General features: G+C 57.6%; 1 protein-coding gene across 6 annotated transcripts in view; it reads right to left on the bottom strand.

Annotated features, from left to right (window-relative positions):
* Nucleotides 1–1,876: 1,876 nt before the first annotated feature.
* NPHP4 (nephrocystin 4) overlaps nucleotides 1,877–22,134 on the bottom strand; it is a 110,057-nt gene continuing 89,799 nt past the window's right edge. For 2 of the 6 annotated variants that reach the window (XM_027605006.2, XM_027604998.2), the window contains exons 19-30: nucleotides 18,345–18,470; nucleotides 15,668–15,879; nucleotides 11,670–11,896; nucleotides 11,088–11,274; nucleotides 10,187–10,270; nucleotides 6,679–6,835; nucleotides 6,041–6,126; nucleotides 5,394–5,479; nucleotides 4,325–4,496; nucleotides 3,528–3,707; nucleotides 3,146–3,289; nucleotides 1,880–2,525 (exon numbers count right to left, since the gene is read on the bottom strand). In XM_027605006.2, coding sequence (XP_027460807.2) covers nucleotides 2,385–2,525; nucleotides 3,146–3,289; nucleotides 3,528–3,707; nucleotides 4,325–4,496; nucleotides 5,394–5,479; nucleotides 6,041–6,126; nucleotides 6,679–6,835; nucleotides 10,187–10,270; nucleotides 11,088–11,274; nucleotides 11,670–11,896; nucleotides 15,668–15,879; nucleotides 18,345–18,470 — 1,802 coding nt within the window. In that variant the 3' untranslated portion in view covers nucleotides 1,880–2,384. Of the gene's footprint in view, nucleotides 2,526–3,145; nucleotides 3,290–3,527; nucleotides 3,708–4,324; nucleotides 4,497–5,393; nucleotides 5,480–6,040; nucleotides 6,127–6,678; nucleotides 6,836–10,186; nucleotides 10,271–11,087; nucleotides 11,275–11,669; nucleotides 11,897–15,667; nucleotides 15,880–18,344; nucleotides 18,471–22,134 lie in introns of all 6 variants that reach the window. The other 4 variants (XM_027605034.2, XM_027605024.2, XM_027605015.2 and 1 more) reach the window with 4 other exon arrangements.

Here is a 22,134-nt window from a genome sequence, read left to right on the forward strand (position 1 = left end):
CCGCCCTGAAGCCCAGCAGGCCCTGGGGAAGGGGCCCCGGACTCCTGTCTCTCTCCCACCCGGCTGTCCTGTGGCCACAGTCCTGTCGCCCACCCCTGGCACAGACCCCACGTCTGGCCAGTCACTGACCCTGCAGCACGTGCGCCTGGCTGAGGTTTTCTACAAGAGGAGGAAAAACACTCCTCCCCAGTGAGACAGCAGGACAAAAATGGAACATTACAGCTTCATCGTCCTATCCAGAAACATTAAAGTCATCTAGTAAGATAAAACCCGAGCGCTCGGCCAGCACGTCTCCCTACCTGTCATGGGCAGGAGCGAGTCTCAAGATACTTAATTAGAGCCGCATAGCCTCACAGAAACAGCAGAAGCTTGACGAAACAAGGCCGACAGAGCAGGCCGTCTCCTCCCCACACTTCAGTGGGTGACAGCAGCACATGGACGGGACGGAGAAGCTGCCCGGATGGTGGCGGTGAGTGACAAGACCTTGTAACCCCCACCATAGCTTCCCACGTGGAGCTCAGCAGGTGCCGCAACACACCAAGGCCTGGAGGTCTCCATGCAGACTGGCGGCCAGTTCCCTGGTCCTGGCTACATGTGCTTGGCCTGGCACAGGGTGTAGACAGGCTGAAATCTTGCCCTGTGACCGGGGTGCAAACACAGAAAACACCAGGTAGGGCATCCAAACAACAACAAAGATGAACTTGGGTACATTGTCACATGGTAAAAAGACCCATAAATACACCTGAAGAACTTTCCCCAGAACCCATCCTCCACGCTGCTCTGTGGTGCCTACCCCTGGTGCGGGGCTTGGGACCCGTGCCCAGGCAGAGGACATGGGGAACGGGTCAGCTGCAGCACAGATGCACTCTTTAACCCCGCTCACAGGGCCGAGATTTAAATCAGGGGCAGTGGACGTCCTGCCTCTCACCTACGCAGCATCCGGCTGCTGGGCCGCCTCGACGACCATCTCTCTGGGGCCTGCTCAGTCGTCCCCCAGCACATCCGTGCCCTGGGTCTTGCTCCTCGCCACGGGAAGCCTCGTCAGTTCGTGGTGCCACAGAGACCCACCCCCCACAGGCTTCCTCCCACGGCAGCCTCGGCCGCTCATCTGCACACTTGGATGGCTGGCCACCACTCTGCTGCCTTCTCATCACCCCAAAATTAGGAACAGCCTGGCTTGCCACTCGCCAGGGCTCAGGCTCCCCTGCTTCCTTCTTATCCATGTTTGCAACAAACTGAAAGTCAAGTTTTTGCTATAAAACACACAATGCTCTGCCTCTCGGTTATACTCCGTGCTGTCCTTCCAAGTGTGTGCTTCCAGCCCAGCCACGTCTCCGCTTCCCCACCAGCAGCTGTGGCCAAGGCTGCGAACATCCCCCAAAACCTGCTGCCACCTGCTCGGTAATAACACCCCTGGTTATCTGAACACGACACCCAAAAGGAGGGCAGTTCCCAGACCCCTTGGAGCTAGGTGCAGGCATGTGACTGGGTTCTGGCCAATGGGATTCTGGTGGACAGAAAATGGTCCCCTGCCCGGGGTTGTCCGCAACCTAATCCCTGGAAGCTGTGACTGAGTGACCCAGCATGCAAAAGGGTACTCTGCAGGTGGGATTAAGGTAAGGATCTTGAGATGAAGCAGTTACCCTGAATTCGCAGGTGGGCCCAATGTCATTACAGGGGTCCTTATGGGGGGGGGGGGCACAGAATCAGAATGGGAGCCATGACCAACAGAGGCAGAGGTCAGGCACCTCACCTGCCTCGGTCAGGCCCATGCTGACTCTCCGGGAGGCCAGAGGCCCCGGGCCACCCCACTATCCCTCAGCCATGCTGTCTTCGAGGGAAAATCGTGCTTATGCCCCGTTATGTCGGCATCTGACAAGGGTGAAAACAACAGAAAACACTCAAGGAAACCATCAATAGAGAAAACACGTAAAAGCTTAGTATTTCATACATAACTTAAAAAAAGATATGAAAGAACACCAGTATGAAACATTGCATAGCAAATAATGTTTGTACAAAATCCAGTAAGAAAACATAATTTTATCACTTAAGATGATTCATAAAATATATTTTGCTAAAAAGCAAATCGACACGTCCTAGACAGAGACACCTGCCCGAATACAGCAGAGAGAAAGGAGCCCCGTGCTTCCTGGCGCCAAGCCCTGCCCTGCGGACGCCCGCGGGGCTCAGCGCACGGCTGGCTCCAGCAGCAGCTTCCTGCACTCAGCCATGAGAGCCGATCAGGAGCACGGCGCCCCCTCCACCCTCGGCCACGCTCCCCAGTGGCCCGGGCAGGTCAGTGAGGGCAGGAGGAGGCCCACAGAGCCAGCGCACACGAGTGTGTCCCCATGCTGCGCGGGAAGGGGGCCACTCCCAGCCGCTCTTTACTGGTAGGTGACCTTCACACAGAATGCCTCTTCGTTTTTATCTTCATGGTCATTGATGTAAATCAGGATCTCCTCCTCCCCGGCGCTCTGACGAGGTGCAAACCGCAGGCCGATGGTGTAGGTCTCTCCTCCCCCAACCTGGAAGGCAGCAAGCATCCAATCCCAGCCTACCCCAGCCACTGCTCTCTACCCTGGCAAGTTCTACGCGTGCAAACCCGGGCTGACAGAGGAGGTTAAGCTGAGGCTCCAGACCCCAAGGCCTGAGGCAGGCAGGACTCCAGACTCCTGATGTTCTGAACTAAATTTCTCAGTGTTATGGCACACAGCTGCTCTTCCCATGCCCCAGGGGACGCTTCACAACAAGAAACACCTTCCACTGACAGACTGTGATGAACTGTACTTTCTTCAAAATACAACAGAAAAAAGGCTAATTTGTAGGGCACTTGTGGGTAAAGCCACTGATAAACTGCAGGGCAAATTGGCTACCAGAACCCCTGCAATGGTGCCTAGATGTGGGGGCCCCAGAAGCACAGGCAGAAGAGCTCAATGAGGGATGCCCGCCTGCCCCCCATCTAGTACCTTCCCCAGTTCAGATCCGCACTACTCCCTCCCAGGACTCTCTCAAGACCACCCATTATTAGATGGAACTGCTCCTAAATGCGGCGCCGACCCTCATACCTCGGGGCTCCCGGGAGAAGCAGAGCCCGAGGGCTCCCCCCGCCACACGCAGCCCTCCACACCCCGCACAGCACCCGCACCTGGAAGCAGTCCTCCCTGAACTGCAGCAGGTCAGGGTGGTCGCTGTGCAGGTGGTAGGTCCTCTGGGAGGGGTAGGGGTTGGTGTAGGTGATCCGCTTGTTGGCGCCTTTGCCTTCCCCCGCAGCCAACGTGATCTCGAAAGCCTGTGGGGGCAGGGGCAGCAGTCGCCCTTCCTGAGCCTGCTCTGTACGTGCCGGCTGACTTAGGGCAGCTCCCTAAATATGACAGACCCCGCTGAGGGGGCTCACCCCACAGACGCAACCCACACCCCTACCCCTGGGCCACAGACTACAGAGGAGGAAACTCCCACCTGAGACCAGGTCACAGGACCAGGTGACAATCAGGTGACACACCACCCGTACCCCGTGTGCCCCTCCAGACCTTGGAAATGAGAGGTGGACGGCAGGAGAGGCACACGAGCCACGAGGCCACCAGCTGGTGGTAGTCCACGTCAACCAGGTTAAGGTGGATGAACCGGCTCCCCGCCCTATGGGGCCTCACAGCAACATGCAGATCCTGCACCCCGCGAGGTGGCAGCACAAACACACCCTTGGGGTCCGTCTTTAGGAAGAGCAGAAAAGAAGCGGGTCAGGACGCAGTCCGTCACACCGTGCAGACCAGGGGTTTCCTGAAACCTGCAGCTCAGGGCACAGACAGAACCCCAAGGGAACCCCCGCTATCCCGGGGGCAGGGGCCCACGTGGCCTGCATGAGGTCAGAAGGGGCGCGAGTGACAGTGCCATATCTAAAACCAGACCCAGCCACACCATCAGGCTCGCAGCACATCACGGTCCGCATCACCACCTGGGCGGGCAAGCGCCCTCCGTGTGGCCACGGTGCCCTAAGCACCGGAGCTGCCTCAGCAGAGGGAGATCTCAACGAGCTCCAGCTCAAAACCCTGGCAAGGAGTCTGCATTGCCCTCACTATCCGACGCATAATTGTGGCTAAATTAATTCCAGAGCTGCTATTAATATTTGCCTTCCAGTAGTTTTTCTAAAAAGTGGCCTTTGGGGTTTATATGTCACTCATCCCATGATGGCATATCCAATAAAAGGCAATCTGAATGAAGACTCTGCCACGAGTCTTGAAGGAGCCATGAGCCTGTCCACAGGACCCACACCGTCCATTCCCAGGGTGGGGTGAGGAGGGGAGAGGCCAGAGAACACCCGGTGACCCGCCTTCAGCTCCTGGGGGTGCGAGGTGAAAGCCTGCACTCTCCGAACCGACTGTGTCCCCCGAAGGACAAGGGACAGGCGGGTCTGCTGGCCTGTGACACAGGAGACGTCCACGCGCTGCAAGGAGTGAAGGTGGACCTGCCATATCTGGACGGGTGTTGCCAGCCAGTTATCCCTGTGCAGGACAGAAACCTTCTCAGTGCTGGTGAGGGCAGCAGCACCCAGCAGGAGACAGGGGCCGGGAAGAGGCCGAGAAGGTGGCAGGACAGGGGCCGAGGAGACAGTGAAGCCCGGCGGCCATGACCCTCACAGCCACCTTCCCCACTTTGAAGGCCCACTTTGACTTTGCACCACGACACCCCGTGTGAACGACAACGTGGGCTTCTGCCAGAAACGTCACAGTCCCAAACCAGGTGGCTCGGGGTGAAGCCCGTGGAAAGCAGGACACGGAAGAGTCTGTGGGCTCCGAGGTCACGCAGGCCGGAGCTGCCTGGTGCCGCAGGACCATACTGACGCTTTCCTCCAAATGGCTCTTAGCAACCCTGCCCCTCAGGTGTCCACACAGCCCGAGACGGGCACCGAGCGCAGTTATCCCCTGCCCCATTCTCAGACGTCTGATTCAAAAGCCCCCAGCCTGGCCAAGTTTTAAAAGCTCCTCCCTCAAGGGACTGGAACAGGAGACTTCCGAGGAAAAGGCACAGGAGCAGGTCATTTCACTGAGTGGGAGAAGCAGGAAGGCAACGTGATCCACTGAGGCATGGAAGGGTAACGACTGCCACCTTCCCTCTCCCCTGGTCGGAACCGGGCACTGCACTGGGGCAGACGCCGCCTCGAGCTTCTCTCCTTGGTGGGCTCTCCACCCGCCCCTCAGGCCGCTGGTGCCGCTCCGATCAGAGGGCGCCCTTTGCGAGGCCCCCGACAGCCCTGGAGTCTCCCCTCCCGTGGCCAAAGGCCCGACAACAAGCCCCGTCAGGAGCTTGGGAAGAGCCCAGGCGGGCCCTTCCAATGCTGCAGCTGCTTCCCACCCCCGCCCACCCCTCTCGACCTCCGGGGTTCCTGTTCATGGACTTACGCGTAAACAGTGACAAAGAAGTCTTTGCTCTCCGGGCTTGGCCCACTAGCCACCTTCAGGAACACGTCCCGTGGCTCCCCAAGGCCCTGGCGGACACAGGTGCACCCTGAGAACACCGCCTGCCTCCCCACTCCGAGCCCAGCCCCCTGAGCCTGCATGCAGCAGAAGCAGGCGGGAACCAGGCTCCCTCCCTCCCAACAGGTGTTTAATTTTCGGTATTAGTCAGAATTCACTCTTCCTTTTTTTTTTTTTCACTGCAAAAAAGAAAATCATTAACTTCTTGATTTCACATTGAGTTCAATAATTATATTCTGCAGGAGATTTTATCCAATTTCCTAACCAGTCATAACACAATTACTGCCCTTATTCTTTACACAATGGCAATTAATAAGTGGCTTAATTACTACTCACTTTATTCACTTTGCTTCATGCTTTTTTCATTTAAATTCAAAGATAATCAAAGAACTGATCTGCTAGCAGAAAAGATGAAAACTCATGCATAAGGCTCCCACAAGGATGTCAAAATAGCCCGTTAGCACCTTAGAAAGATACCACTTAACTGAAAACCTACGAGGAAGAGGCTGTCGGAGGCCAGGGGGCTCAGATGATGGGGGCGCTGGCTGGGTGATGGGCTCGGCAGAACTTACCACATTCTGGGTCTCACAGATGACGTTGGGGTCGCTACATCGGACGTGGACTGGGGGTTCCTCACCAGGGCTTCCCACGGGAGCACCTAGGGCAGGGAGTATCAGAACAAGCGTCTTTTCTGGACAGGCCTGGGCCGTGGTGCCACTGTCTGGGGCAGGCCTGGCCCATCACAGGTGCTAAAAGACCCCTGCTGGGAGACGGGCGATGCTACCCTACGCCAGTCCCGCCTCCATGGGCACCGGCACTCCACCACTAGCCACGTCCTCGGGGCCCTATCCGAAGGGAGTGACCAACAGTGAATGGGGGGGACTATGGAGTAAGGTGCCTGACCCAGAGGACGCACCAGACCTGGACCAGGGAAGTGACTGAGCAGCCGAAGGTATGAGTGCACTCCAGGCACAACCCTCGGGGCCATGGGTTTTAGGAGGTAGAATCAGCCCACCCCGGGGCATCTCAGAGGACAGTGAGGCCACCATTTCAAACGACAAAGGCAGGTGGAGAATTTACAGGTGGGTCACAGGCTGGAGTAAGAGCATCACAGGATAACATGATCATGCCCCTTGTCACCCTCAGGGAAAAACCTCTTCCCATCTGTTGAACCTGCAGAACGCCAGCCATGGGGACAGATGGGACCTGCCTCGAAGTGTGTGCCAGGGAGGCAGGCGGATGGCCTTCTTCAGGAAGGTGAGCTCCGGGTGGTAGAAGCGGAAGACCTGGTCCACCACGTGGGGCTGGGTCTCCACGGTGAGGCAGAGCACAGCGATGGGCTTGCCGCCACTGCCCCTGAACACGACCTGCCGAGAGAGCAGACGGCGCCAGCGTCAGGCCCAGCCCGCGGGCCCGTGGAGAGCTGTGTGCACCCCGTCAGGCTCCACTGGGCCTGCTCCCCCTGCAAGGTGGGAGGGTCAGACACTGTGAGAAACGGGGGACGGAGTCTGCAGCAGCAGGTGCCCACGCCGAGGGGACGGCACGCAGCACAGGGACGGCGCATGGACGTGTTCTCGTGACACACGCGTCACGTGTAGCCGCTGGTACTGCTAGTTCTCGTAAGTAAGGCCCTCGCCTTGACTGCCAGCTACAGGGTGTGTGGCCCAACATCGGACGCGCCCTCAGCCACCACTCCATCCTCCAGCACGCTGGCCGTGCACATGCAGGGAAGCTGTTCGAGGGTCTGGCGTTAACCCGCCAGGTCCTGGTGGGTGGTAGTGGAGCTCTTTGATTCCAGACGGTAAAAGGAGGCTGTACCTAAACCAAAAAGGCTAGAAATATAAATTTCCTTTTTTTAAAAAAAAGTTACTGGGGCACCTGGTGGCTCAGTTAGTTAAGTATCCAACTCTTGGTTTCAGCTCAGGGTCATGAGACTGAGCCCGGCATCAGGCTCCACACTCAGCGGAGAGTCTGCTTAAAATTCTCTCTCTCTGCCCCTCCAGCCCCTGAGCACACATGCGCACTCTCTCTCCCTCTCTCTCTCAAAAATAAATAAATCTTTAAAAAAAACACAAAGAAAGAAACAGGTATCTTTATTCCCCAACTCTGTCTGGTCCTGAGTTCTCCAGGCCCCGGAATGAGGGCAGGCACGCAGCCCAACAGCCGAGGCAACCTTCCCACATCAACGGAGAACTCGGGCCTCCAGACAAACCTGCCACATGGGGAAGACATGTTTATTGTGAAATCTTTTAGATGTACATATATAAAAAGCTATATATGTAAAACTCTGTTTAAGTCATAACTCGTAAGAGGATGGCCACCACGAGCCCAAATCCCCGCCGGGCTGGACCCACCACCCACACTGCTGAGCTCCGGGGGCCCGCCAGCCCCGCCCGAGCACGCCCCCTTCCAGACTGTAGGCACGGTCCTGGCTTGTCTTTGCTGTTTTCCCATCTTCGGATCTTTATGCCATGCTGCACTTGGTCGTGCCTGTTTGGAGCTCGACCTGAATGCCCTCCCCATCTCATGTGCGCTCACTCAGCTGGGAGAGAAGCTCCCGCAAGCACACCAGCCACCCCATCATCTGTGCCGACACTCTGGCCACAAGTGCACCACCACACGGAGACCACGTGTGTATTCAGCTGCTGCACCTGCTACAGGCCGGGTCTCTGCCCCAGCCACCCGACCTTGCCCTCCCCTGCTCTGGCCCCCACAGTCCATAGTTCTGCTCCCCTGGCAGCTCCCGGAAGCACGGAGGACAGCCAGGCTTGAAATGGAGGGGACCCTCTGGTCAGCCTCAGCCGGAGACCCATCCTTGTCCAGCAATGCTGGGCGCACCGTCCTCTGGACGGGGTCTCAGGCTTACTGCCCACTCTGCACAAACTGAGTTCTAGTATTTCCAGCTTCAGCCCGCTGTTCCCTAGCACAAGGGGGGGCAGGCAGCCACTTCTGGCCATGTCTACCTCCTAGAAACTTGGAGTTCTGGTTTTACCATTCCAGTGACCTGCTTAATACGTGAGCAGTTAACCTAGTTAACAGTGCTTCGAAAGGGGCGCCTGGGTGGCTCAGTCGTCGAGCGTCTGCCTTCGGCTCAGGTCATGATCCCGGGGTCCTGGGATCGAGCCCCGCATCGCGCTCCCTGCTCCGCGGGAAGCCTGCTTCTCCCTCTCCCACTCCCCCTGCTCGTGTTCCCTCTCTCTCTGTTTCTCTCTGTCAAATAAATAAATAAAATCTTTAAAACAAAAAAACAACAGTGCTTCGAAAGGGATGGCGGTGGCAGAGAGCAGCAGTTCAGCACCCAATGCCTGCCACAGACGAGAAGCAGCAAACATACCCCTGTGCGTTCATAATGAGACTCCAAACACTGACCGCCTCTGGAGGTTGCCAGGGTGCAATTCATTACTCTGAACACTGATAAATAAAATGAAAGAATCCAACACTTATCCTGACTTTCTGGTATAAAGTGTATTTCAGGGCAACCAAACTGCTGGTGGGGAAATTCTTGTTTATGGCAGAATCCCAGCTAACAAGTCCAGGAAGAATGAAAAAAGTGGCATTTCCCCATTTCCCACCCTGAAAACGCGTGTGGGCAATGAACCCGAGGGGAGAGAAGACACGTGGCCCTGGAGTCAGTGAGCCCGGACTCACCCAAACCACACGTGAGAAGATAAGTAAGCACCGGATGGATACTAGGCGACTCAGAGGGTCTGCGGCTGATCGGGGGGCAGTGACAGTGGCACACGGCGAGGCTAAAAGTCCTTATCTGTTAGGGACACAGACTGAGCTAATCACCGGTGAACTCAAAAGATTTCTGGGATTTGCCTTCAAACTCCAAATCCATGTACGGAAAATGTACTAGCCTCTCAGATTTCATCGATAGCCCTACATAAACAGCTGACGTTCCTTAAGCAAGGCAAAGCTGTGCCTCCACATTAAGTAAAATAAAGCAGTTTCCACTGGTGACAGGGCCGAGGGTACAAGCAGTCACCACAATGAGACAGGAACACAGGCCTGCAATCGGGAGTCGGCTTCTCATCTGGGACTCAGTGAAATAATCTGTTCTCGGGGCAGGGGTGGGGCAAAGTCTTGTTGCTTTTGTTTTTACTTTCAAACTACTTCAAAAAGGCATTTGTCTGCCCAAAAAAAGCTTCAGAAATTCCTAAAAACAAGTGTCCTGAGCTCCCCCTCAGGACATCCTACAGACAGGCTGCTAGAGTGTGCAAACCTGTCTTCCCTCTAGGTGGTAATGAGCATTCTGAGAAGTAACCCCACAGCCCCCACACTGATCCTACAGGACGTGGGGATGCTGTGGGCAAGGGTCAGGGGGCCAGTCTAACCCTCGTGTGTGGTGGCCGCATGCTGGGACAGCTGTGCTTCCAGGGCGTGGGGCAGGCACCCAGAGCACCAAGGGCTGCAAGGTGCAAGTGGCCAGGGAGTGGCTTCCATGCCGGACACCCACGCAGAGGCCGTACCACCATCGCCGGAGGCAGTCACTGCTCCATCAGGACAGTAGGAGTCCACCTCCACGGGCCCTGCTCCACCACCACCGCTCCCCCCCCCCCCCACCATAGGAGGTTCAGTGAAGGGCAGAGGGCCAGGCCCCAGCAGCCTGAGTAAAAACAGAAGTCGTGAACATTTCACCGGGTCTGCTCAGAAGACACCTGGCTGTCACTGCAAGACCCTGGGACTGTCTGGGATCGCAGGTGTCCTGCCCTTACCTTGGCATGCTTAGTGGGCATTGCACTGGACTTCTGGGGCCACCCGGCGTCTGTGCCCTTCTCAGATCTCAGCTCAGCAGAGGCCTGTAAGAAACCAGTCGGCACCCGCAGGTCACAAGATGGGAGTTGGAGGGTGAAGAGCCCTTCTAGCTGCAGGACTTCTCCCTGTAGGAACCGCTGCCCCTGGGACCGAGGGCTCCCGTGCACCATCTCATCTGCTTTCATAATAATCGTGTGGACGGCCACTGTCACAAACCAGCCTCACTACCCCGAAGAGGGAGCAGGGACTGCCGGGAACTGTGAAGACCCACCCAACGTGCAACCTGGCTCCGCCTGAAGCCAAAGGCCTGATGTCTTCACTGTCCTTACGACCTCTTGCCCAAAAGTGCATCCAAAGAGTCTGCACAGGATACTGTGAGCCTCTGAGAGCTCTTCGAGCCCATTTAAGTGAGAACCACTATGCTACAGAGCTGACCCCAAAAGCTCAGTAAGAAAGATAAAACGCATGCCCTGCACCCCCCACCCCCACCCCACCAGTCACATGGCATGTACCACTCACATCCATCACTGGAAACCTCCAAGCCTGCATTTCCTGCAGACAAGCAAACACTACAGAACGTAGGCAGACAGCATTAACTAGAGAACACAAAATGCTGGAAAGTTTCAACCCATCAGCTCTTCCGAGGTAAGGAAGAGGTTCTATATCCAAGAATTAAAGAGCACTCAGAGGGGACTGTGTGCATGCTCACCTAGGGGCTGGCAAAGCAGGTGACCACCCCAAGGCTAAGTGGTCTGAGCAGCATGGAGGGACACACAGAAACGCCCCCCCATTATTTAGCCAAGTGGGATTTTCCCATGTGCCTTGCAAGCCCATCTGGCATTGGAAGAATGGCCTCCTCACCTGCACCAAGGCCGGCTGCCCCACAGAGAAGGTCTGGTATCTGAAGGGGATGTGGGCGGTCTCCCGCGGGCGCAGGAAGATCTGAGGAGCAAGGCTGCCCCGCAGATGGAACATATCCTCCTCCACCGGCGTGTGCAGCTTGGCTGTGTCTTTGAAGTACCTCCACTCCCGACTGTCCTGGATGATGCTAGAAGGCAGGGGAGACACGGGCTCAGAGACCGTGCTGGATGACGCTAGAAGGCAGGGGAGACACGGGCTCAGAGACCGAGCTGGATGACGCTAGAAGGCAGGGGAGACACGGGCTCGGAGACCGAGCTGGATGACGCTAGAAGGCAGGGGAGACACGGGCTCAGAGACCGTGCTGGATGACGCTAGAAGGCAGGGGAGGAGACACAGGGCTCTGAGGCAAAAATGCTCTTCCTGGCGAGTCCCCTGCCCACCCACTGAGAGTTGGAACCCAGGACCGTGGGCGAAAGCCAGGATCAGCGGGGCCCTCGAACATCAAGAGCAGCTTGGCTTTCATTTCAGGGAGAACCCAGAGCCACCCCAGCTGACCCCAGCAGGCCTGCCGCTCACTCCCACCTGAGCTCGGGATTGTCCACCTCGATGGTCACTGTGTGCTGCACGTTGTGGGGGTTCCTGAGGGCAAATTCGAAGAACTCGGCAGTGCCCAGTGTGACGTGGATCGTGTGCTTGGTGGTGATGGCCAGGCTCAGTGCGCTCGTGATGCTCTCTACCTTCGTGCGCTCCCGATAGGCAGCAATGACCTGCAGGTCACGTGCGTGTTGTGCACGGATGCTCTGCTGAGCCTGGGGGACACAGGTGCCAAACCAGGGCTTGCTCTCCTTCTCAAGGGCCGGTCCGCCACCTCCCCCACTCCCACCCTGAATACCAAATTTCTTCTGGAATCACACCACCCCCTTCCTCAGCCACCTGGGTTAGATGGGACTGGCCCACCCCCAGGTCCAGAGGACAGAGAATGGGTCTACATGGCACTCCTGGCTTCTCTCTACCCCGCGGCAGTCTCCCCTGTAGGAGGCAGGGTCTGCCCTGCATGCTCCCAAGAGACTTCAACTGCCCACGAGGCCAACTCTCCCCATGGCCTCGAGGCTGGCATCTGGGCACAGTGGGGAATTAGAAGCAAAGGTTTCTAACAAAAGAGGATAAAATGGCCTCAAAGCTACTAAGACTGGGGATGGGCTCACTGGCCAGGTCCCCAGTGTAGCAACAGGAGCCCCGTCTTCGAGCAGGGGCCTTGGCGGACCTGAGCCTAGCCAGAGGTCATAGAAGTGGCACACTGCCTTAGTGGGGCTCAGCCACGGCTCCTTCATCCACCTCCTTCCTCGATGCCCTGACTCACTGGGCTTGGCCAACATGACGTGTTCTAGAGGCTGGAGACTGGCTTATGTTTCTGTGTGACTTATACTAAAGAGTAAGGTCCACCCAGAAGGAGACCCCGCACCCCACCCCACTCCGTGCTGTGACCAGCCAGGCCCCGTGCTGAGAACCTCTGAACACTGAGGCGGCCCAGACATCAGAAGGCAGAGGCTGTTTGAATGCCTTTGGACTTCGACTCAAGAAGTAAGGACCAAATTTGGTTTCTGACTTAAATTACTTTGGATATTGACTTTCCAACATCCAAAACTTTGGCCTTCCCCTCGCATGGGGATTGAAGCTGAGCCTTTAATTTCTCCCTGGGGATTTGAAAATAAGAGGGTGGTCATGCTCATATTTGAGGCCTCCCCACACAAACACAGATGATTAGAGCTTCTTAATGGAGTGCGGGATGGCCAGACATAATTTAGGCTGAGAAATAGAACACAGAGGGGCTTTTCAAGCTTGAACTGAGACAGTCCATGACTCTGACCCACTCCCAAGCTGCAGGGACAAAATCTGGACTGCCCACCACTGGACGATCCACACCAGGCTCTAGGGGAGAGGCTGGGGGCAGAGCACAGCGACACTCACTCCCCAGCTTACTGTAGACCAGATGGTGAACAGCCACCGGTAGAGTCAACATGACCCTGGGGCTTGTGAGGAGGGAAACTCCTTGCCTGTCCTGTGTCCTTCCGTACCATGGAGGAAGCTGTCAGGAAGCCTGGCACCCCTGGCCTCCCTCCACCCCACAGGACGTGGGGCGACTTCTCTGACAGAAAGTTCTGGAATATGAACCAGGCAGGCATAGCCCTGCCCTCCCTCAACTCTTCCTTTTGGGATCGACTGGAGTGGACACCGCATCAGGTGCTCACACTGCTCCTCACCAGCGGCGGGGTTAGTGGCCTGTAGCCGTACGGCCTCACCCAGGCGGCTCGGGTCCAGCATTAGCTCCACACTCAGTGTCACAAGCACCTTGACTGCAGACAGGACCCAAGCTCCCAGGGTCTGCTTTACTGATCACTAGAGTCATCGGTAACAGCGGTGACACTTGGGTCTCTCTCTGCCTTACTCCTGTCTGATTTCTCAATCGATTCAAAAGTCAGGCAGGCAAAGGGTAAGGACACTTATTGGAGCCCTTGGGTCCCCACAGGCAGCAGAGCTCAGGGACCAGGTCAAGGATGGGCATGGCACCCAACCAGAGCACGAGGCTGGCGAGCCTTTTACTGGGATTTCTGGAAATAAAGCTCTCTCTTCTGTGGCACTCGGCATGGGATGACTACATGAAGCAGCGTTAGTGCCACTAAACTGCTACTGTGAGGGACAATCTGGGGGCTGCAGGGGGTGGGCAGAGGGCAGGGGTGGGGGGCTGGTCCCAGGGGCCTGACCGCCCCAGGCCTGCCTGGTCAGTACCAGGCTTGGAGTGCTGGGGCATCTGCTCAAACACGAAATGGCTGGTCTGAGTCCAGGCCAAGGGCCCTGGGGACCCCGCTGCCACACAGACTGCAGCCTCAGAGGACCCCCCCACACAAGGAGATAGCCTGCCAGCCCTTCTCCCCAGGCTGGGGGATCCATGGAGAAGGTACCCAGCTCATGGTCTTCCTGCAGCTGGGGCTCCGCCTTCACACAGCAGCTGACGCTGACCAACCGCAGAAGGTGGGGCCGGCCACTGTCCCGGGCACCACAGAAGCTGAGCCACCCTCATGAGGATGCTGGGACTGTCCCAAGCAACAGCTGGGACACCAACACAGGCATCTGGCCCCACTCTGTGCTACACCACTTTCCTGAGATGCTCCCAGACCATCAGCATCCCTGGCTGCTCTCTGCCTCCCGATGCACAGCCCCCGGGGTCTGAGACCAGCTGACGGCATGAGCGCATCCAGCGCCAAGGACTGGCCAGGGGCTTAGCTCCTCGGCCCTGAGCACCGCTCCACTTCCGGCTCTCATCAGAGGGCCCGCTGATTTCGTGAATTCACAAACCGTTTTTCTGAAGAAGGCTGTGAGAACTCCAGATGGGGGAGAAACCGCTGCCTACTTGATAAAACAAGTCACTTTCACCTTAAATTCTCCAGGCCGCTGACCCAGGAAAATCATGAGAATTTAGTGGAACATTTTCTTGTATTTAGAAATCCAATTATTCCAAAATCACTGCTATATTCAGAATGAGGGCTCTGAGCTGTGGAAACTGTACCAGGACACATCAAACAGGAGGAAACCCGGCAACACCCCGGTAAGAAGCGGACACAAGCACCAGCACTGGCGGCACCTGACTGAGGACCTGCCGCGCGCCGGGCCCGCCACCCAACGAGGAGGCACGGCTGCTGGTGAGCCCAGGGGGCAGCCGACACAGCCAACGTGCTGCCGGGCCACCAGTCCAGGCGCCCCACCCTCAGCAGCTGCCATAGGGGAGGAGGCCCATCCGGACCCCAGCCCCACCAAGCTCAGTCTGGACGCCCTCTCCTGGACCTCTCCTCCTCCATTAGACTCAACAGTCTTGCTCACTGGCCTGTTTCCGTCTCTCTCGCTACACCCCACACCTGAGGGCAGGAGCCTTCCCCAGCTGCTGTGAGCACGAAGGGCTGAGCAGGGACGTCTGTTCGGACACCAGCCTGCCTTAATATAAAGGGTGATCCTCAAAGATCTTCCTCAAGGCCGCTGTGGCATCTTGATTCCATAAACCCATCAGGTACAACCACTGTCTCCTCCTAGGTCTATGATGCAAAACATGGTAGGGTCTTCTCTAGATTTTTAGACAAAAATGGGAATTTTTCTGGTCGGAATGAATTACTTGATTTGCACTGATGACCCATTCACAGCTCTGACCCCAAACCTGGGGGCCCCTCAGAATCCCCTCTAGAGCTTTCTTAACAGCCCAGGTTATAGACACGCACGTGCGAGGCCCAACTGGACACAGGATCTCCAGGGGTGGAACCCGAGAATCAGCTTTTATAAAAACTCTCCAGACTTACCTGATTCTTGGGTTCCAAGAATCAGCTTTTATAAAAACTCTCCAGGTAAGTCTGACGTGGAAACCTCCTTGGTGGCTGAGAGGTCCGTCTCCCCTCCATTCCACAAGTAGGATTTGGGAGGGTGAGAGAGAGAGAGCCGCGCAGGAGAAGAGGAGAGAGAGGCCGCTTTCATTCACAATGACTGCGGCCCCCACACGGGGACACCCTGGGGCAGCGGGAGGTGGACGAAGCCCTCACCAACATGCTGGCGCCCCGGTAGCTGAGCTCTCCTCCGGACTCCTGAAGGCGCACGGACCTCATCCGCTCCAGCTTGCGCCTGCGGACAGCGTCCCCCTCGTGGCCAGCGCCCTGGGGCCCCTTGCTCCTGTGCTGTGTGTGCGTGAACAGCATGGCGGCCAGCTCACGGTCCACGTCAGCCAGCTTCTGTGCTTGGACCACATTTTTTACTGCTGGAAGGTTCAAAGAGGGAGCCAAAGGTTAAAGTGTAGAACTTACGTTCTTTAAGCAGACCTGGCAACAAGCTTCCAGCCACCTCACCCAGGGAGGGAGCTCAGCAGGCACCTTGCCCTTTCCTGTACCTTCTGAGATGCTGATAAAGATGTGTAATCCTATAAGCTGGTTTCCACAGCATCCCCCCTTTACCAGCCTTTCAAATAAAGGAATTCCGATCTTGGTCCTTAGAGACAAATTAATATACCATTAGGGGACTTTTCAGAGGAAAATAAAGGTCAGTGTTCGAGAAGCTGATGCTCTCTGGATTCTCAAGGGCTGCTGACACCCTCATCCAGGACGCAGCCCCACCAGCGAGAGCCTCCTGACTCGGGGACCACTCTGAGCTCTCAGGACACTGCCCCACCAGGTCCTCAGACCCACCCTGTGTGCTCAGATCAGGAATCAGGGGCTCTAATCAGCTGCCCACTTGGCCTGAAGCCCAGGCTCGGGTTCGGGGGGGCCTCAGACCAGGCCTGGCTCCCGACCTCATCATACCCCAGACTACACCCAGCTGCCTCTAGACAGCCTGGCCCCCAAGGAACTGACTCCTCTGGGAGACTCTGCTCAAACCCTGGACATACACAGAAGCCATGTGAGCAGACAAACAGAAGCTGAAGCCGGCAGAGGAGCCGCATTTTCTTCAGGTGACAAAGCCACACACGGCACACATCAGGTCACAAGCTGACATCGAGATTCCCGGACCAGCACTCAAGCTGGCACAGGCAGGCAGAAGAGAGGGAGCACCCCCAACTGAGGACTGGGCCCTTCCTGAGCCTCACGCACCCGCGGCATCCATGGGTAATGAGCGCCCTGCTGAACCTGCTGGCCGGGTCCCACACCATCACCCCATCTCCAGCCTCCGACTGCAACGTTCCACGTGGTGGTAAAAGCAATCCTTCCCCTGACTCACCCACCTCTTCCTCCATCGCCAGTAACAAGAGCTATTTCCAGGTTCCTCACCACCATTTTAAAGCTGTTCAATTGCTTTGCAGATGCCATGAGTCGGTTTAGACAGGTAAAATGCCACCCCAAAATAATTTTTCACATCTCAGGTGCAGGCATAGTGGGTGGGCCACCCCACCGCGGTCGGGTTTGAGTGGCCCGCGGGGAAGGAGACAAGCAAGGCTGAGGGTTAACCAATGAGCTCACCTGTCAGACTGCATCACCCAGTTCCAAAGAAACCAGAAATGAAATCCCAGCACTGCTCAGAGCCTGGAAGCACTTTCTAAAACTCTGCACAACTTCCTACTTGCCGAGCCTTGCCCAGTGAGGAAGACAGGCTCTCTGATGGAACTCCCCATCCTCTGTCTTTGATCAAACAGGGAGAGGGGGACCAATGACTCCAGAGACTCTCCATTCACTCAACAAACCCTCAAGAGTTACAGCTCCCTGCATGGCCTGGCAGAGTGCCTGACCTGCTGGGCCCCAAGGTGCAGGCTTTCACAGATACCCCCAAAACCTGTTCTTGGACCACCCACTGGCCCCAAAGTGGGAATTCCAGATTCTCACCCAAGCTCACCACCCTTTACCACACAACTGGCCAAGTCACCTGACCTCCACTGCCTTGGTTTCTTCAACACTGAACGGGAGAACAGACTCTCAGCCTGCCGGGATCATGGACCTTGGACCCATCTGAGCATCAGAACCCCGGGTCCCTCTCCCGGGAGAACATTCGAGCCCCACAAAATCTGGGCTGGAGTTTTAGGGAACGTGGGGTCCCGGAGGCCTCGCGGCTCTCACCAGCCACAGTGCGGGGCCTCCCTCCCCGGGCACAGGCTCAAGGACAATAGTACCTGAGGACCGTCAACACAGGAAGCTCAGGGCAGCTGTGGATCTATGCCAGATGGCCAGCAACATGGGGGAACACCACCCAAAGGGCACAACCTGCTTTTCATCCCACAAACAACTACTTTGCATCCAGGTCTGTGGGTGATTTAAGGGGCCAGAAAACTTCAGACGCCCCCTGCTGTGGACAACATTCTCCCCAAGCACAGGACTCACTTCCCAAGCTCCATGACTGCTTTACTTTCCCAGAGTGGGGACTTCAAATCAGTTTTTAAAAAACCAGTCTTTGTTCATCCTACCCTTTCCTTCCATTTCCTGCTCCCCTGCAGATGGGCAGCTAACCAAAAACAGATGCCACTTGTAGGATGATAATCTGCCTGTGAAACAGCCCAGCTGGCTTCCACCGAGCCCACTCTAGAGCATGCCAGGTATGACGCACGCACTGACCCGGCACGGCCTGAGGGTCCACCGAGGCAGGGCGCTGAGCTGGACATGACAGCCACCGCTCCCGCCCCCAGATCACACGTGTGCCTGCGTGCACACGGACGTACACGCAGCCTTCCATCTCTCACTCCACCTTTCCCCACGCCAATCACACCCACACACCACCCACTTGCCCCCGCTGCTCCCCACTCACATCTCAGACCCCCGCGCGTGAGGAGACTGCCTCCCTCGAAGTGGCTGGCTCCATCATTCGAGATGACCCGGGACCTGGAAGGTGGCAATGAGCTGGAATTTCTCACTCTCTGCTCACACACGTGACCTAAAATAAAAACATCCCAGCAGAAGGTTATTAACACAAAAGGAGTGCAATGAGCCACATCAATATCCCCCATAGGGAGTTCTGGGCTTCTAAGGGCCCGTCCACACCCCTGGACTGATAACACCCCAAAACGGCACCCAGGGTTCTGAATCTGCTTGGCAGTTGAGAGGCGGCCGATAGGCGTGTCTGCTCTCCCTCAGGGGCTTAAAGCTCCAGGTGCTCAGGGTGCTTGCTCACACTCTAACTTCTGATCTTGGGAGCGGCCCTGGCAGCCCCACTTCATGGGACGGCTCACGCATTCCCACACCCGCTACTCAGGGGAGGCCTCCGTGCACGTCCACAAACGTCTGACTTTAAACACACTTGAAGGTAAAAGAGCCTCGGCAAGCTAGAATCTTCTGGAGCTGTTTTCCCACAGAAGCCCTGGAGGGAAGCAGCACGCAGCTTCAGAGGGCCGGCGCAAGCCCAGAGGCGGAGCACACAGCAAGCCTGCCCCGGCTGAACGGCCAACGTGTGCGAGGCCCAGGGGAGAACGGCATCCTACCCTCGGAGCCCAGGGCCCCTCTGCGAGACGGGACTCCCACCTCAGGGGAGGCAGACTACAGCCGATGAAGTCGGATTCCAAAACGAACCCCCCAAGTTCCAGACGCAAAACACTCGCACTGTGTGGGCTTCCCCGATTCCGGCAGGATGGTGTGGAACTCCCGCAGGCACAGGGCATCCTGGCGACCTTTCTGGGAGCTGTTAGAAGAGGCACCCCTCCCTCTGGGTGCCCGTTCCCAACCTCTCTGCTGGCCTCCGCTCTGCGCCAGCGGAGGAAGGCGGGCTTCCTCGCTCAGCTCTGCCCACGGCCCCGACCGCAGCGGTGAGCTGGTCCTCAGCAGTGCTAACCAAGGTGACATTCCATCTCCAGCTGCCCGACAGAAACGTCTCCCTCTCGACTGGTTTGGGAAGGGAATGCCTGTCCCACCAGGGAGGTCACGTAGTCTCTGCCCTGCTGCCAATGGGGGCCGCCCCTGCAGACCCCAAAGACACGGGTGTGACAGCAGACCATCCCTCAGGCGACTAGGGAGGACTAAGGCCCCAGTCTGGGTGTGGGGGAAAATGCTCGATTCAAAAACAACAGACAGACTGAAACCACCTCTGGCCAAATCAAGAAGTGATTTACTCAGCGTGGTTTACCGGCCGGCGACACAGCAGAGTGTCCCAGGGTGAGCAGAGTCCTGCCCCCAGGGACTTCCATTCTCACCGTTTTCAAACTCCTCTGGTCGTCTCTTCTGTTTTCTGAGAATCTCACATCAGGCTGGCCTTCCCCCCAGGCTTCCTGCGACAAGAGCCGCTCCTGGTTATCTGCCCTGCTGCCCAGAGCGTCCACAGCTCAGCCAGCAGCCCCGGGCAAGGCTGGCGTACTGGCCAGCTTCTGCACCCCCTGCCAGGGAGATCAGCTCGCCGGGACAGGCGTGGCACTCACTGTCTAGAGCCTTCCCTGACGCAGCACCACACTCCAGGCCTTGCAAAGCCTGAGGTACAGCCCAGGTTCTGCCTGCTGGGAGTGCGCCATGTCACCATGAGACGCCAGACGCAGACCTGCCTCCTCTGCAGTGGGTTCCTCACCGGCCTGGCCACTAAGGCAGTGACAATCCTACCTGGGGTCTTTTCCTGGGGGGACTTCGGTGCCAGGCCCGGTCCTCCTGCAGCTCCGTCCCTCCCCCGACGTCGGCTCTGTATGCGCAGTGCACACGTCCACCTTCAGGCTCAGACCTCCGGGCAGACACCACATTTGCCACCCCCGTCCCTCCCTCTGGCCCTGCATCTTGAGTTCCAGCTGTTCTCAGTTTCTGCTCTGCTGGGAAGCACAGAACACTTCTCCACGGGATCTGCCCACCACCCACGCGCAGCTGCTTCTCTGCTCTTCCCCTGCGGACAGAGGGGCTGCTGAGTCCTCTGGCAAACACAGTCCTCTCATCTCCCTGGGGTCAGTTTACCCCCAACACAGTTCAGCGTCACAACGTCGTAAGGCTCATCCCCAAGAATGGAACCTGGTGTGAATACCGCTTCGGTGGGGTCAGCTGCTCACGCCTCAGGGCCTGCTTTGTCAGCGCAAGTCCAGGAGGAATAGATTTGGAAGCAAGACAGGCTCCACACTTGTTCATCCACCCGTTCGTGAACCTCGCATCACCACGCCAGGCCACTGTGGCCGCTGCTGGGTGACCAACGCAACAAGGAAGAACCGGCCGTGTCCCCAGGAAGCCACCAGGCCCCGAGGGGGATAGACAAGCAAACAAGCGGACAGGCAGGGACAGATAGCCTGGCCAAGCGGGGAGGGGACAGCCAGCTGGTGCCAGAGCCCAGGTCCCGGCCTGACTGCTCTGGTACCACCTGCTCTCCATGTGAGAGGGGACGAAGCGCCACCCAGCCCAGGTGCACCCACTTCCTGCCCCAAGCTCAGAGTCGGTCCAGGCTCCCGGCTCTCAGCGCTGTTTCTTCCCGGTGAGGGCGGACGGTCTGGCAAGCTCTCCATCCCACCCTGAGGGCCTGCTCCGTCAGTCACCTGGCAGTGGGCACGAGCCACCTCCGCTCCCTGTCAGGACAACGGATTCGTGCCACACCTGAGGGAACATGGGAGCCCTCCGTGGCCTTCCCTGAAGCACAGGCAGGGAGGCCTTCCCCCGCGTCCAGCTGACATGCACACGGCCTCTGTTCAGCTTGGTGATCGCTCCACTGGGACGGACGCACAGTAGCCAGGGAAACGGCTGCAGGTCAGGATCTGGTGCAGACAGCTCGGGGGGCACGCGGCCAGCAGCCTTGGAGCCAGGCTCTCAGGAGTCACGACTGTCACCTCGGCATGCGGGACCAGCAGGACCACACGGTCGCCTCTGGACAGACCAGGGCCGTCCCTGAGCGTCGCCATTTCCTCTGGCGGTATCTGCACTCAGAGCAACGGTTTGTTTGGAAGCTGGGACAATAAACTACGTCAGTAGAATGTACACGCACTGACTCAGGGACCGGATGGAGCAAAGGTGCTCACCTCCTCAGGGCACAGTCCACAATCTCCAGCTGCTGCGGGCTTTCTTTCCCTTCAGCGAGACCTGGGTTAAGCTGAGGACCCGCACATTTGCCAGGGGTGCAGAAACTCCCTCCCGATAGGCAGCACTCCTGACACGGTTTACAACTACCTCATTCCATGGCAGGAGCAGAGCACGTCCCCATGTCCGACCCCAAACCCAGGCCATCTGTCCACACCACCCGGTTCTCCTTCAACCCTGAGAGCACGAAGCTGGGGGTCGGGGCAGCCCCTCACTCCCCTGGGTGGCCCCCCCATAAGGGCTGCAGATGAACCACAGTCACACTGTACCACCAGGATCACTGGAATGGGAAAGCACGGTTCTCGCGACCCCCACGTGACGAAAGATCACTGAGAGACACTGCAGACGAGGCTGCAGAGACCATCATGGAGGCTGTCTGAGCCGAGAGGCCACGGGTGCGAGCACCACCCCTCCCTGGGCGCGGAGAGGGCGCCTCGTCCGCAGCCTCGCGCTAGACTGCATGCCCTGTGAATGCGGAGCCATGGAGCGCCATCCAGGCACTGGGATGCTGGCCTGACCCTGCTTCTGTCCCCTGAAGCTCACCCAGCCTCATCTTGCCTGCCACTTGGTGCAGAATA

The sequence above is a fragment of the Zalophus californianus genome, chromosome 4 (genome assembly GCF_009762305.2).
Source record: "Zalophus californianus isolate mZalCal1 chromosome 4, mZalCal1.pri.v2, whole genome shotgun sequence".
NCBI classification, from domain to species: Eukaryota; Metazoa; Chordata; class Mammalia; order Carnivora; family Otariidae; genus Zalophus; species Zalophus californianus.